The sequence below is a fragment of the Dermochelys coriacea genome, chromosome 2, assembly GCF_009764565.3.
Source record: "Dermochelys coriacea isolate rDerCor1 chromosome 2, rDerCor1.pri.v4, whole genome shotgun sequence".
Classification (NCBI taxonomy): Eukaryota; Metazoa; Chordata; order Testudines; family Dermochelyidae; genus Dermochelys; species Dermochelys coriacea.
The window spans coordinates 101,472,633-101,488,016 of record NC_050069.1 but is presented as its reverse complement, the minus strand read 5'-3'; the positions used below and the strand labels follow the sequence as shown (position 1 = coordinate 101,488,016).

Genomic DNA, 15,384 nt, shown 5'->3' with positions numbered 1-15,384 from the left:
TTTAGCATCACTTAGGGAGAAAATATGCTTCCCTGTAGACCCACCACTATTTCTCCAATTTCTCCCACTCCATTTCCTACCCCATCTGGTAAAATGATGTCCACTGAAATTGTTACTGTTGTCATTGAAGTGTCATCATTGGGCTTTGGAGCAGACATTCCAGTAAGATTAAGGAGTCAGGGAACTCCACACCTCTGAGTTACGGTCCGAAATGACTGCTTGCATCTGCTGATATTCACTGCATTGATTGCATTTGGTTCACGTACGGTAGATTTACTTTGCAACCGTGAGGGCTAGAAATAAATAACCTCAGATTTCATTTAATTTTAAAATGTGATTATATCACACAGGCCATATAAATGCAAGGGGGCACCCCTGGTTTATGGAGCTTGTGGCCTGTAATAATTCCTTTGCTTTTTCCCAGCTACTTTCTTCTGCTCACCATGAATGACTGCAACTAATGCCAGTGGGAGAGATTGCAATAGCTTAGTCTGGTGCATGCCTTCCTCCTAGTTGGCAAATGCTGTACTAGACACCTCAGGGATGTTTTGGACCTTTCTGAGAACAAGGTCTCCTTTCCTATCTCAGCCTCCAGTGCTAAACATTTTCAGCTCTCTGTCCTGCTTCTGGGATTTTCTCTGAAATCTAACTTCTCCATCCTGAATTCCTTTTTCAAATCAGAATCTAGGAGTGGGAGGGAAGAGGAGGAGACTTGAAAACTTGGGCTGTTGGTGGTATGATCTTTGCAACCTCTTACAAGGGGCCTCTCCGCAGCTCCCCAGTTGTGCCTCCCAGGCTGTGTGCTTTACACAGCCTCAGCTCAAAGAGTTGAAGAGAGGAAGCTTCACATAAATCTTACATGAGTTAGACCATCAGACTAATGTTGATTTCCCAGAGAATCCCATACAAAAGGAATGATGTACTCTTAAGAAGAGGGAGCTTGGTGGCAGTGATGTGTAGTGACTTACATTAACCACTGAGGGCATGGGAAACAGGCTGATATGAGAGAGACTGACAGTTCTCTTGGACAGAGGTCAGTCTGGGAGCCATCTAAGCCCTGAATATTTTAGGCAAAAGACCCAGAGAAACATACTAGAGCAGGTTAACATAGTTTTCATCTGGGAAAAAGCAGGGACTGGTAAGGAAGACTTGACTGGCCGGTAGATGTGAAAATCCTGTGGTGAGGCTAATTTCTAAGCGTGAAATAAAACACCATAATGTGTCTTTGGTATAATTACTATGGACTGTGTGGTTGATATTTTGGTAGCACATCCTGTTCATCATTTGTAAAATTGTATTCAGAGGATAAATGGTAACATATTTATTGCATACTGTCCCCCTTTCTCTTCCCCTCGTCCCTAATTTGTATGATTTTAACATATTTTAATGAGGAAAGGACAGCCCCAGAGGAACAGAATTAGAACATCAGGAAAGAAGGATGCTTTTTTTAATGCATGAGAGAGAGAGAGAGAGAGAGAGAGAGAGATTAGGGATTGGGAAGTCCTGAGTTCTTATTCTGGCCCTGAAACGGACTTCTTTAGGCATTGGGCAATCCTTTAACCTTGCTGTCTCATTTTTCCCATACATAAGTGATACTTATCTACCTCTCTGGGGTATAGTGGGGATTAACTAGATCACATTTATAAAACCCTCTTGATGTGGAAAAGTGGCAACTCTTGGGTGGTGAGGAGCCACTGTAGCAGCTTTGCTGGTACCCTCTTCTAGCCATGGTGCAAGGGATGTGCTTGGGACAAAAAGGGCATGTTCAGTACATCCCTGGTATGCCCTAGCTGCTAGATTAGACCTCGGGGACATTAACAGCCAGCACAATTTAAAGCAGCCTTCTAATTTGTACCAGGTGGCTGCCCTGACATTGAGTTGGCTGAGGACAGGTGGGGGAATGCAGCACAAATGACACTTTTGCATCTCCCTGTTGGTTATTATTATGATGTCCTTCCTCAGTTTTTGTTCAGACAGTCCCACAGATCTTAGTGATAATTGATTGAGAAGGTAATGAGTAACAAGTAGGATGTATCTCATGTAGTATGATGTCAGGTAAAACTTTTTATATCCAACAAAAATATCAAGATGTGTATAAATGCCCTTTGGTTCTCATTTTGTGACTTGTCTTTCCCCCAGCTATGTAAATTCTAGCATATCTGCACTAATACAGAATATGGGGTTTAACAACAAACTAAAAGAAGGGGAAATTATGAATACAGAAGGACAACAACCATTGAGGCAAAACCTAGATGTTGGGACTTTCTAGAAATAATTTGTATTCCCTTTATCCACCTAAATCAAACAAACCCAACTTGTTCTTAAAGTTGGTTAATATATTTTTTCTTAATAAGATTCTCAATAATGCCTGAGATGCACATGCAACTGTATATTTTAATTCTGATGCTGGTGGGTCTGTTCATTACTGGTCTGTGCCCTCACTGGTAATAACTCTTTATGGGGTTCACTTTGTCTCTTCAATGTTTTTTCCAGTGTGATCTGGTTCAAAATTTACTCCAGTTTTTTTCCACCTAAAAGAACAAATTGGAAAACTAACTCTGTTGAAAGATCAGCTGTCTTCGTAAGCCATGCTATGATTCAGGACAGAGAATTGGGATATTGGAAGAACGAATATATCATGAAACAAATAGCAGCTGGCAAAATTAGAATAATTCAGCTTCTGAAACCTATAAACCCTTACACTGGCCTTCCACTTAAAACCAAAGAGGCTATCAAGTAAGTAATGTCTTGTCATAAAGTGTGTTTACTCCCAAGCTACATTCAGAATGTTGGCATAGTGGTTTTATATGGTATCTGTGTATGGAGAAATAGAGATGCGAATTCAGATCATGATGGGGAGATGCTATCATGATCTGATTAATGTGATTTAGTCACAAGATAAAATTTAATGAAAATAAAAGTGAAATAAGACATTTCTTTAAGTTTTGCTTGCAGGGAAGAAGATACTTTAAGAGAAATTACCTTGGTGATTTCCATTGAAAGTAATAGGAAGGATACATGCCTTCTTCAAGGAATCCCCAGGGACATTGCTGACTGAATTTCTAAAGTTCCATACGTTGTTCTTATCACTTCTGGCAGGTTGTCTTAAAAACTTTTTTTATTGTTTTTACTTCCTCGATAACAGAATATTTAGTTTGAGTTGGGTGATTGTACTGAAGGACAGAAATGGAAAGGAACATGTAATGGAGCAGGTGGACATCTCTTTTAATGACACATCTATTACTGTATTTTGGTATGGTACAAACTGGCCATGTTTAGACACCTTGTCAACTCTGGAATTATGTGGAGTGACACCATTGCTTCTTGACCAATGTAAAGTTCCCACCAAGAATGGGTGAGTTTAAATTAAAGTATTTTTATACAATTAAATATTGTTGGAATTGTCTGTGTGGAAATTGCCTGACTTAAAACTGACCCAACCAGTGAATTATTTTGAGTCCTTCTTCAGCCTATTCTAGGAAATCTATTTCTTGTTCTTCATTGGCTCCAGAGAAAATAGAGAATTTAACAAAATCATATATTATTTATTTATTATTACATTATTTTATGAACTGAGTAGGTGTGATATAGTGACTGGCCATGTACAATACAGAAAAATAAAAACACTTCCTGTCTTGGAAAACTGACAGTCTAAGCATAGGTATAAATAAAATGGGATGGTAAATCCAGACCCATGGAAAACTTGTAATTAAAAATCCAGTGAGAACAATTCTTTGCCTCTATTTAATCATATATATTAATCTAAGGCATTTGTTACACAAATAAGGAAATGTTGTTAAAATATATTTTAACCTGAATTTCTTTTGTTTAAAACAAATGTGTGTATGTTTAGAAAACCTAAATGAATAAAAGGGAGATTTTAATAAATTCTTAAAAACATCCATGATAGGATTTCTTTGGTGTAAGTGGAAGGGTTTCAGCGTGTTAGTAATTTAAATGTTTGTGTGAGTTGTGAAATTGCACACAACAGTATGGTAGTGCATAAGACCTGGAACACAAACATGTTGATCTAGTGTCATTGTCCAGGAAGAGTGAGTGATGTATGTGAAAAAGAGAAAATTATATTTAAATTCTTTGATGTTGTTGGTAACATGCCCACTGACTTTCTTTATCCCCAACAACCTCATGTATTTTTTAAAATTGCTGATCTAACTCTTTGTGATCTGTTAACTGAAATAGTTTACAAAGTAAATGTTATTATGTCTGGAAAGAAGACTTTTTGATCCTGTCCTACACAATCTGGTTTATTAGGGAAGGCAGTATGTTTGTAGCCCTAGGAACTTCCACTTTTAGTTTATTAGCCGTAGCCATCGAGAGGTGTTTGGCTATGATTAAAAGAAGACCGTATGCATGTAAAAAGTAAAGTGTTTTCCTTCTTATTGGAAAATGTTGGCTTATTTTGGTTTCCCTGGGTAACTTACAAATCCTTGGCTGGAACTATATTAACAAAGTATTCCAGTTAACAAATCACAACGAATTAGACTTCTGATTTTTAAGAAAAAGTACATGTGATTGTGAAATTTGTTGTTTTTTCATAGGGTAGTCCGCACCATCAAGTTCCCTAGGATTTTTTAAAAAGGGCTCCAAAGGCAATCCTGGCAATTACAGGCCAATAAGCCTAACTTTAGTACTAAGCAAATTGTTTGAAACTGTAGTAAAGAAAGAATTACCATACACACAGATGAATATGCTATGCTGGGGAAGAATCAGTGTGACCTTAGTAAAGGGAAATCATGCCTCATAAATCTATTAGAATTCTTTGGAGGGGGTCAACAAGCATATGGACAAGGGTGATCCCGTGGATATAATGCACTTGGATTTTCAGAAAGCCTTTGACAAGTTCCCTTACCAAAGGCTCTTAAGCAAAGTAATCAGTCAAGGGATAATAGGGAAGGTCTCCTCTTGGATCAGCAACTGGTTAAAAGATAGGAATAAATGATCAGTTTTCATAGTGGAGAGAGGTAAATAGTGGGATATCCCAAAGATCTGTGCTAGGACCTGTGCTGTTCAACATATTTATAAATGATCTGAAAAAAAGGGGAAAACAGTGAGGTGGCCAACTTTGCAGACAATACAAAATTACTCAAGATAGTTAAGTCCAAAGCAGACTGTGAAGAGTTACAAAAGGATCTCACAAAACTGGGCAACAAAATGGAGGATGAAATTCAATGTTGATAAATCGAAAGTAATGTACAGTAGAAAACATAATCTCAACTATACATACAAAATGATACCTAAATTAGCTGTTAGCACTCAAGAAAGACACCTTGCAGTCGTGGATAGTTCTCTGAAAAAATCTGCTCAGTGCTCAGCTGCAGTCAAAAAATCTCACAGAATATTAGGAATCCTTAGGAAAGGGAGAAAAAATAAGGCAGAATATACCATATTGCCACTTTATAAATCCATGGTACACCCACACTTCAAATACTGCATTGCAGGTCTGGTCGCCCCATGTCAAGAAAGATATATTAGAATTGGAAAAAAGTACAGAGAAAGGCAACAAAAATGATTAGCTACTACGTGAGGAGAGACTAAAAAGACTCTGACTGTTCATCTTAGAAAAGAGACAGCTAAGAGGGGATATGATAGAGGTCTATAAAATCATGACTGGTGTGGAGAAAGTGAATAAGGAAGTGTTATTTACCTCTTTCTGCTGTTCCGAAACTCTTTTTTTTCTTCCTTTTTTGCCATTTTAAAACGTTTGTGTACTTTTTCCTTTCCTGCAGTTTTAAAACTTTCTTTTTTCCTTTTTCTCACTATGCAGTAATCCACTTTCTTTTGTAAATTATTGGAAAAGGGACTAATCTGTATTTACTAAACTTTATTTAAAATGCGTAAAAACCTGTTTTCTTCTGAAAATCTTCTAATGTTAGCATGTGTGGAAAAAACACAGAGAAGCAGTCCTAATGCACCCCATAAAAGAAAAACTAAAACATTATTTCAAAATGGCTGCCTGGGAAGTATTTTTTTTTCTTCCCTGTCTTCCTGGACATCACAGGAAGCTGTAAGTGGACCATGGCAATAGGCAAGCTGGAGGTTGCAAAGGTGTGAGTAACTGTTGTAAGGTTCACCTTTTTTCACCTACTGCTGTATTGCTAGATGAAGAAAGGTAATACTGCTACTATCAGGAGATCCAGGAACCATTTTGGATCTAATTAGGATTCTGAAGCTGTGAACTATTTTAGCAGAAGCTAGTTCTCCTCAATTGATAATACAGACTTTGTTCCTACTACGTGTTCCTCCTAAATGTCTATTTTGCCAACAAGCATCCCTTCTTCCTTATTTGGATGAGTTGCTGCTTGTTCATTTTCATCCAGATCCTTGTTCTTGGTCACATAGTGGGAGAGTTATTGCACCTAAAGAATCTGAATTTCAGTTAAAGGACATGTAGTCTTATATCCTAAAAATTACGCTTTTGAAGTTCCAGGAATGAAGAATTGAGTATTACAAGCATATTGATGTGATTGGGATGTGTTTGCAGCTGCAATCGCCTGCTGATGGCATCCTGCTTTTTTTTTAAAACACACACACACACACACACACACACACACACACACACACACACACACACACACACACAAAAAGCATCGGAAGAGTGATACTATGGATCTTTACAAAGGTCTTTGTGGAGAGTGAGCAATTGCCAAACAATATCTTGTGAAACTTCTCTGATGGGAAGGATTGAACACACTAAAGAGCCACTACTTACATTCCTGCAAACAGCCAACAAGGCAGCAGTCAGTGGTATTAAATATATATTACCATTGTGGTTCTACACCAATTTTTAATCCCAGATTGGTAGAGTACAAAAAACCTGAAAAATACAACTGTATAGTAAATGACCTTTTGGTTCAAATTTCACTTGTTCTGAGAAAGCTTTACCTTCCTAAGTTGCCTGTTTAATATTGATGAATATTTCATGATTCCCTTTGCTATGGAAACAGTTTCTTTATAATGACACATTTGTTAATAAAAGAACCCTCTGGGCATTTAAGAAATTTAGTGAGCATGTCAGTTCCTCTTGTTGAACTGTACAGTGGATATGTAATACCAGCCTGTGATAGATTTTGGTAGACATCCTTATTGGAGATTCTCTTCCCACTAGGCTTTGCAGTCCTGCTGGTTAGCTGCTAGTTAGACTTTTTACTGCTTCTCATACTGCACGGTTTCAGAACAATTTGTTTTAATGCCCAGGCAGAAAATGAAAAGTGGCTGAACTTTCATATTAATAATGGCACATTCGTGTCTTTCTTTACTCTGCTATGTCTCTTCAAAGACCACGGCGACGTTCCTTAATTGCTGAGTTCAACCTTACTAACCTCACTAAAGTGACAACAATGATTGGCTCTGACATGCTTGTGCAACTTTTCCGTCTGAATCCGGGACTCTTGGTGGGTCTCTGGAAGGTAAGACTACATTCAGCTACAGTATATTGTTCATTATGGTAGCCTGGAAGGCACAGTTTCCTCCATCTTTCCTTTTTTTTTTTTCTTTTGTAAAGTTCAGACATATATATGCAGATAAAGAAGATGTGTGCAAATGACTTCCATAGCCTAATAGGAATCCACAGTCAAGCCCCGTGTACTATTTCGCAACGCCTTCATTTATGCTTTAAAAAATATAGGTTTCTAATTATTTCAGTGTAACATTCAGATGGCATTGTACGGTTTATTTTCCTCTTCCAGTTTTTGATGTGCCCGGGATTTTTTTAATTGACATAGTGTCACAGTTCAAGGGCAAGCTGCACCTGTGATCCCTTCCCCCAGACTCTCTGTGGGCACTCTTTCCAAGAGACAGGCCCTGATCTGCATTCTCCCAGAGTGCTACTCTGTGGTTCCCCTGACTTTAGACTGGATCACCAGGCTACATACAACACCATCTATTCTCACTGTACTGTCACAGTTACAGGGCATGAAGTGCCTTAGACCCCTTTACAGTCCTTTATGAGTGCTCTCCTCAGGTGACAGTGCTAATTATAAGGTAGAAAAATAAGATTAATGAATTGTTGCTGATACTGCAGAGAGTCTTCCTGTATGGGTAGCTATCCTGTGTTCTTGTGCTGGGACAATGTTTATGGTAGCATTCTATGCGACTAGTGGCCCACATATAACTATTATTAAAATTGTACTAATGCGTTGTGGTAATCTTGCAGCAGCAAAAGAAGAAGCATTTATCTGTGGTCTTTAATGTACAATATTTCCAGGTGAGAAAGGTATTCATTGTAATTAACTTTTCAGAAAGGAAATGGAATTGCTTTTGTTACGGCAAGTCTTCATCATCATCAGCTTATTGAGAGAAGCACTTTGGGCTCTGCCACTATGTAAGTACTGGTTTCTCTTTGCCTGTGGATGCTAGAGATGATCTTTTAAATAAAGCATTGAGTTTGAAAATTAAAATTGATTGGTGATAAAGAAAGTTCAGTAACAATTGTAGTTCCCCCTAACCAAGAATAAGAACTCTGTTGTGCACTAGAGTTGCAATAACTGGTTTACAAAATGGCGTGAAAGAGGCCTATGTTTTCCATGCTAAAATGTACTGTGGTGAAGTAATATATTAAAGAGACCCTGTAAACTTAATTACACATGTGTCTGAAACCTTTCACCTTAGCTGAAAGAAATAAGAAATTTTTCTGTATTTTTTTTTCTTTGTTTATTTTCGTCACTTTCTCCTGATGTGTGACAGACCCACAGGGAAGAGGGACATTTTAAAAAACAGGAAAATGTCATTGTAAATCCACAAAAAGTGGCAGGGTGATTTAATTTAGAACCTAAATCTACTTTTAAATCTTATTGAAAAAGTTATCAGATTTCTAGTAGACAGTGTCCTTTAAATAGGTATATATAACACTGTATATTAATGCAATATATTCATGTGTGAGTTTTTCCTCACACATGTTAAAATAGTCAAAATAATGGTTACAATGATTACTATGTCAACTAGCCTCCCTGAGCAGCTCTTTTTCTCTTCTTCTTCATACCCTTTCCTCCCAGGCTGAAGGAGCATTTTATCTGGCGTAGATATGCTCCCTTTCTTTCCCCCTCTCCCAGCCCCCTTCATTGGGATTCATTTCACACAGGCAATATCTAATAACTTTCACTCCACTGGGACAGTCATTTATATGGGTAAAAATTTCCAGTATGTGTAAGTGACTTAGTTTATTAAGCATAAGTGACTTAAGAGCCTGTCTCATTGACCTTCATTGGGACTTATGTCACTTAGGTGCTTTGGAAAATGTTACCCCACACCAGTGATTCAATACTCTGCTCCTTCCACTAGGGTTCAGGCACAGGGAGTTCTCAACAGCGGTTCTCAACCCGCGACATGTGGGCCAATTAGAACACAGCTGTGGCCCAGGTCAGCTGTGTGCTTGTCAAGATTGCTTCCTCACTGTGAACTCTAGGGTACAGATGTGGGGACCTGCATGAAAACCCCCTAAGCTTATTTTTACCAGCTTAGGTTAAAACTTCCCCAAAGTACAAACTATTTTACTTTTGCCCTTGTACTTTATCGCTGCCAGCACCAAGCATCTAACAGATATATAACCAGGAAAGAGCCCGCTTGGAAATGTCTTTCCCCCCAAAAATCCTCCCCAAACCCTACACCCCCTTTCCTGGGGAAGGCTTGATAAAAATCCTCACCAGTTTGCATAGGTGAACACAGACCCAAACCCTTGGATTTCAAGAACAATGAAAAAAGCAATCAGGTTCTTAAAAGAAGAATTTTAATAGAAGAAAAAGTATCACCTCTGTAAAATCAGGATGGTAAATACCTTACAGGGTAATCGGATTCAAAACATAGAGAATCCCTCTAGGCAAAACCTTAAGTTACAAAAAGACACAAAAACAGGAATCTACATTCCATTCAGCACAGCTTATTTTCTCAACCATTTAAAGAAAACAGAATCTAACGCATATCTAGCTAGATTACTTACTAAGTTCTAAGACTCCATTCCTGTTCTGTCCCCGGCAAAAGCCTCACACAGACAGAGAGAAAGAGATTTTGTTTCTCGCCCCTCCAGCTTTTGAAAGTATCTTGTCTCCTCCTTGGTCATTTTGGTCAGGTGCCAATGAGGTTATCCTAGCTTTTTAACCATTTACAGGTGAAAGGGTTTTTCCTCTGGCCAGGAGGGATTTTAAAGGTGTTTACCCTTCCCTTTATATTTATGACAGTGCTAAAGACCGCGGATGTGCCCCAGGTTCCCTGCTGCCTGGGGAGAGGGGTCCAGGCTGCCCCACCACCTAGTGTGAGGGGGTTGGGCTCTCAGACGGGGTCCAGGGCTCCCTGCTGGCCCCAGAGGGTCGTGAACTCTGGGGTCCGGGGCAGCCGACTGGCCCCACCAGTTCAAGGGTCCAGGGCTGCTGGCTTGCCCCACAGGGTCCGGGGCCTGGGGCAGCTGCCTGGTCCTGCGAGCTCTGGGGGCTGGGGCAGTCACGTGGTGGGGGACCCAGGTGGGCAGCTGGGGCCGCCGCATGGCTGCGGGTAGGGGGATGGGGCAACCAGCTGGCCCCCGAGGTCTGGGTGGTGGCGGCCCACTCATATGCACCCACAATGTGTAATATGTTGAGAACCACTGTGTTAGGTGGCCCAATGGATGTTAGATTCAGAGTTAATTTGCCCGTATATATAATGCAGACAAGTCCATCTATTGAAGTTTTACATGTACACACTTTAGGTGTATTTAGTGATAAATTTAGTTAGCAGCCTTTGTAAGATTAGTCTTTACAGCACATTAATAAACCTTGTAATGAATATGGTAAACTGTAGTGAAACTTAGAGATTCAGAAATTTTAGTAGGAAAGTAGAACACCTTGACTGCTAATTGTGTTTGCCCTTTTTTGAATCTTTTTAAAATGCCTCCTCTGTTGAAACTACTCAGCATTTCTTGCCATGCTAAATTGTTTTTTCCCCACCCGATTTCTCTTGGTTTTATTTAAGCCCATATATCCTGCCCCCTCATAAACCTATACTGGATGATGTTGACCCAGAATATGGACTGCATGGCTACCAACTACATATTGATATGCACAGCGGAGGACATACTTACATGTGTGGTACATTTCGCAATCTATTCTGCAGAAAAGGTAGAGTTAATGGAATTTAGATGTTCCTTTAAAATTGGTTCCTGGGTTCATTTCTCCCCATTTGTATTCAACTTCTTTCTGTTCAAGGGAGAAAATAGAATTGGCTTTTAGGATAAACTTTTTTTTTTCCTTGCATTTTTGTTGTGGAATTATTTTGATGGCTACTGCTGGCAAATTGACAGTCTAGATATTGTAATTTCAGTTGTTGTTTTTTAAAATGCAGGCTTCTGGATTAAAAATAAAACTGTTCTTTACGTTTCAAGGCAGAAATTAGGATAAAGCATCTTGGTAACAAACAAAGCATTTCCAAAAACAGAATTAATTTTATAACAAATGTAATAACCAAGACTGGATTTCAGTGTGTATGTTTTTTTAAATTTATTGCTCTTCTTCAATTACTTTAAGTTTGCTTTGACTAGATGTGATTTTTAACAAAGCTTTATTGTTCAGATACAATGCAACTTAATAAGCATACTGTGATTCAGACAAAGTATAATTGTTTGGTCTGCTTCTCTAGATTGAGATACATACTGTTATGGCAATCAATACAAAGTTGTGAGAAATTGCATAAGTGTTTGTAAATAATTTACAACAATATTTATTTACTTTTATTTATTTAGGTTTAGGCTTAACAATAAAGCATGCCCTTGCCAGAAGCTCTGAGTGTCCTAATAATAATTAAACTTGCAGTAATAACCACCCAGCAGCATTAAATAATAACATACAAATAAATGCTGCCAGCTGGCAGCATTAAATAATTAAACTCAGATAACAATTTCCCCAGCCAACAAATAAAATCAGAAAATCCTTTTTTTCTCCCCCATCCTTTCCTCTCCCCGCACCCGCAAGCCCCTCTCAAATTACATGATGAAAAATATGCTTTCCTTTTTATGTTGGATGTAGGAGGTAAGGAAACTTTTTTTTAAATTTTAAGAGGCCCTGGAGGTTTTTCGCCTTTCTCTTTAGCATGGGGCATGGGTCACTTAATGGAGGATTCTCTGTTCCTTGAAGTGTTTAAACCATGATTTGAGGACTTCAATAGCTCAGACATAGGTGAGAGGTTTTTCGCAGGAGTGGGTGGGTGAGATTCTGTGGCCTGCGTTGTGCAGGAGGTCAGACTAGATGATCAGAATGGTCCCTTCTGACCTTAATATCTATGAATCTATAACAAAATCTATACCCTATGAACAGTTGTTTTTTACAAACTGAGGTAAGAAATTATTACAGTTTCATATTATTTTTCCAATAAATGGCTAATGCTGATGCTTTGTTACCAAATTTGCCCGTTACTTTGGGATACGCTCATTTATTAGGGTTACTTTTCTGGTAGCTGGGATTCTGTAATTCTGTCAATGTACAGCTGTCACTTGTGTTCTCATACGGAGCTCTACTTTCTGCAAGTTCCCTCCCAATGAAGCTATTCTGCATGACCTAGGTTCCCCAGGACTGGGTTCCTCTAGCTCGAGAATCGGATGGACGGACACACACACATATATTAACAGAGCGCGTTTGAGAGGACCGGTTTAATCAGCACTCCCAAGCTGACCCCATATATGTCACTGGACTCAGTACGCTGGATCGAGCAGCACTTCTAAGCTGTCACCCTCATATGCCCCTGGACTCTGGACGTCCCTATCCCCACTTTCACATTACAATTGTTTTGGTAGTAACCCACTTGATGAGCAAACCCCACAGGATTTTTGGGTGCAGGGATCTTTAGCTTAGGTACAAGGAGCATTGCTGCAGAGCAAATGGGGAAGCCAAAAAACACCACGGGGGGTAGGGAAGAGAGAGAAGAGAGAAAGAAGCAACCAGCTTAACCATGAAAGTTATTTATTGCCAGGTAATAATCATACAAGGGGAGCCAAACAAACGAAACAGTTATAATATTAAATCTAACTTAAATTTGATTATAAAAGTCAGGTTTAGAAAACTGATCACACAAGTCAGGGTCAGAAGGCTATATCGAGAGAGAGAGAGAGAGAGAGAGATGGGTTCTCACCGTTCTGTGAAGCCTGAATCTCAACTGCCTTCCCAGATGTTGTGCAGATGTCCATCAGTCAGCTGCTATGGTTGTTGTGTCTCCTGCTTTCCTTATCTGGAAAGCAAAAAACCATACACTTGTCTACATACTACCTCTGCTTGTCCTGAGCTTCTGGGCAGTAAGAATTTTTCTAGTCTACCTATATACTGAGGCTTGAAAAACCCACTCATTCTTCACCTAGAGCAGATGGAAATATTGCTTGCACAAGTGTGGGTGGGGTTGGGTAGCCTTTATTTCCTTCTGTTGGGAGGAGGAGGAAGGTACAGGACAAAGCAGCAGAAGTACCACTGATTCTTTTGAGGTGTGGAGGTGGTGTGGGCAACAAAGTGAGGGGGGAGCCACTGTGTTCTTTCTTGGAGGGGAATGAGGAGCAGATCATGAATTCTGCAAGCTACAGAAGGGATGAGGAAGCAATAAGTTGGGTGGCCCAAGGGTTTTCTGCACACCCAGGAGGAGAAGGGGAAGTAGCCCTGAAAAGGGTGGGGAGGAGATTGCATAATTGTTTAGATTTGGACACATGGAATCTATTTTGAGGGGAGACAGAGTTTTGATGCATGGGGAATGGGACTATGTCTGGATTTGGAGGGGTGCCTTTTGTGGTCAATGACCACAGCGTCAGCATAGGGATTTCTAGCCAGGCTGGACACCTCTAAAATGCTAACACTTCTATACATCTGTGTGTGTATCTTGGGGGTCTCCATAATGAAGGAAGAAGTGTAAAAGGTAGATCTTAATGATTAATGAATTGATTTATTCATGAATGAGGAGTTCATTTTTTAAAAGCATAAATTCCCAGTGGCTATTGTTTGCATCAAATGATTCAACTGATGTTTGAAATGGTCAGAGCTCTACAGAGTCCTGTAAATTAAAAGAGCTGCTGAGTCCTTGGAATTTAAGTGCATTGTCTATAGCCAGAACTTCCCTCCCTCAGGAGGCGAGGGTAAAAGTTTCATATTTAAAAAGACGTGCAGTAACCAAATACTATAGTAAGGTATTTTCATTTTTTCTTCAATTGTTGGCTGGACCTCACTGTTCCAGGTGATGGGTGAAGTATTCCTTATGCAATATTCTAGTTCAAAGATGCATTTATAGCCTCCAGGATGGTGTAAAGCTTAATTTTTCTCACGTGTGCATGCACACTTAAGGAGTGTTTAAAGTATGAGATCTCCTTTTATCAGTTCTAGCTTAGAAAGTAGAGAAGTAGTTCTAAGAGGAAATGTATTACATGCAGAATAGCTTCCCCAAGTGGTCCATCAAGGATTTGGGGATTCCTTTTATTAATATCCTGTAATAACTGTGGTGTCCTGGATGTTCATTCTTTATTGGTGGCTTGGTTCCTTCAGTTGCTTTATTTTATTTCCATTAAATGTGATGATCCTGAGTGGGTTATGAGCGCAGAAATAGAGTTCCATTATAGAGTCTGACTTATGGATAAGTGAATATCATTCCTTTGAGGAAAATGCTTATTAACCCAGTTTTGTCTTTTAAAGTCTCATTTGCAAAAGCTTAGCTTCAAATGGAAACTCTTAATGTTCTCTCTGTGCTAACAGTAGGTATTTATCCTAATCTAAACTCTGTTGTACTGGATTTATATTACCTAGGTTTGGAATTTGACCTCTTCAAATATCCATTAGCCTTTCAGATCTAGAGAAACGAAATAAATCCTTAGATAAGTTACCTTCAGCCTGGCTTAATGTATGATGTTTTTAAAAAGCAGCAAAATTTTTAACCCTAAATGAAAACTTTTTCATAGTATAACACATCATAGCAAGGATTCCCAAAATATATATGTGACCCGGGGTGCCTGGGGTAGCCCTCACTGGAAATGCCAAGGTCAGGGCAGGCTGCAAAAGAGAGCAGATACTCCCAGAACTGGTGAGTAAAACTGAAGTTAAACTCCCCAACCAGTCACAAACTGCACTTCTGATCCCCCACACTGGTTATCAAGAAGCAAACAAAAAGAAATCACACAGCCGTCTTTATTTCATTCCAGTTCTCTGGACCCCAGTCAGCACCTAGGTCCAGTACAGTGAGAAGATATTTAAAAAAACTCTGCTCACCTATACAAAATGTTCTTCTGACCGCAAAGGGTCAGCCGTGTTACGAAGTCAGCATAGGTTTGGATCTTACCCAAAATACCATGCTGCCAGCCAATCCTTTAGTATCTAAAATTAAAGTTTTTATTATAAAGAAAAAAGAAAACAAGAAGAGAGATAATCTCCCCTCTGCTTTTTCCAC

At 39.3% G+C, this 15,384-nt stretch overlaps 1 protein-coding gene across 1 annotated transcript in view; it reads left to right on the top strand.

Annotated features, from left to right (window-relative positions):
• FBXO15 (F-box protein 15) overlaps positions 1–15,384 on the top strand; it is a 47,526-nt gene that overhangs the window by 18,543 nt on the left and 13,599 nt on the right. The window contains exons 4-8 of the mRNA XM_038391208.2: positions 2,494–2,736; positions 3,146–3,355; positions 7,298–7,427; positions 8,259–8,341; positions 10,957–11,102. Coding sequence (XP_038247136.1) covers positions 2,494–2,736; positions 3,146–3,355; positions 7,298–7,427; positions 8,259–8,341; positions 10,957–11,102 — 812 coding nt within the window. The remainder of the gene's footprint in view (positions 1–2,493; positions 2,737–3,145; positions 3,356–7,297; positions 7,428–8,258; positions 8,342–10,956; positions 11,103–15,384) is intronic.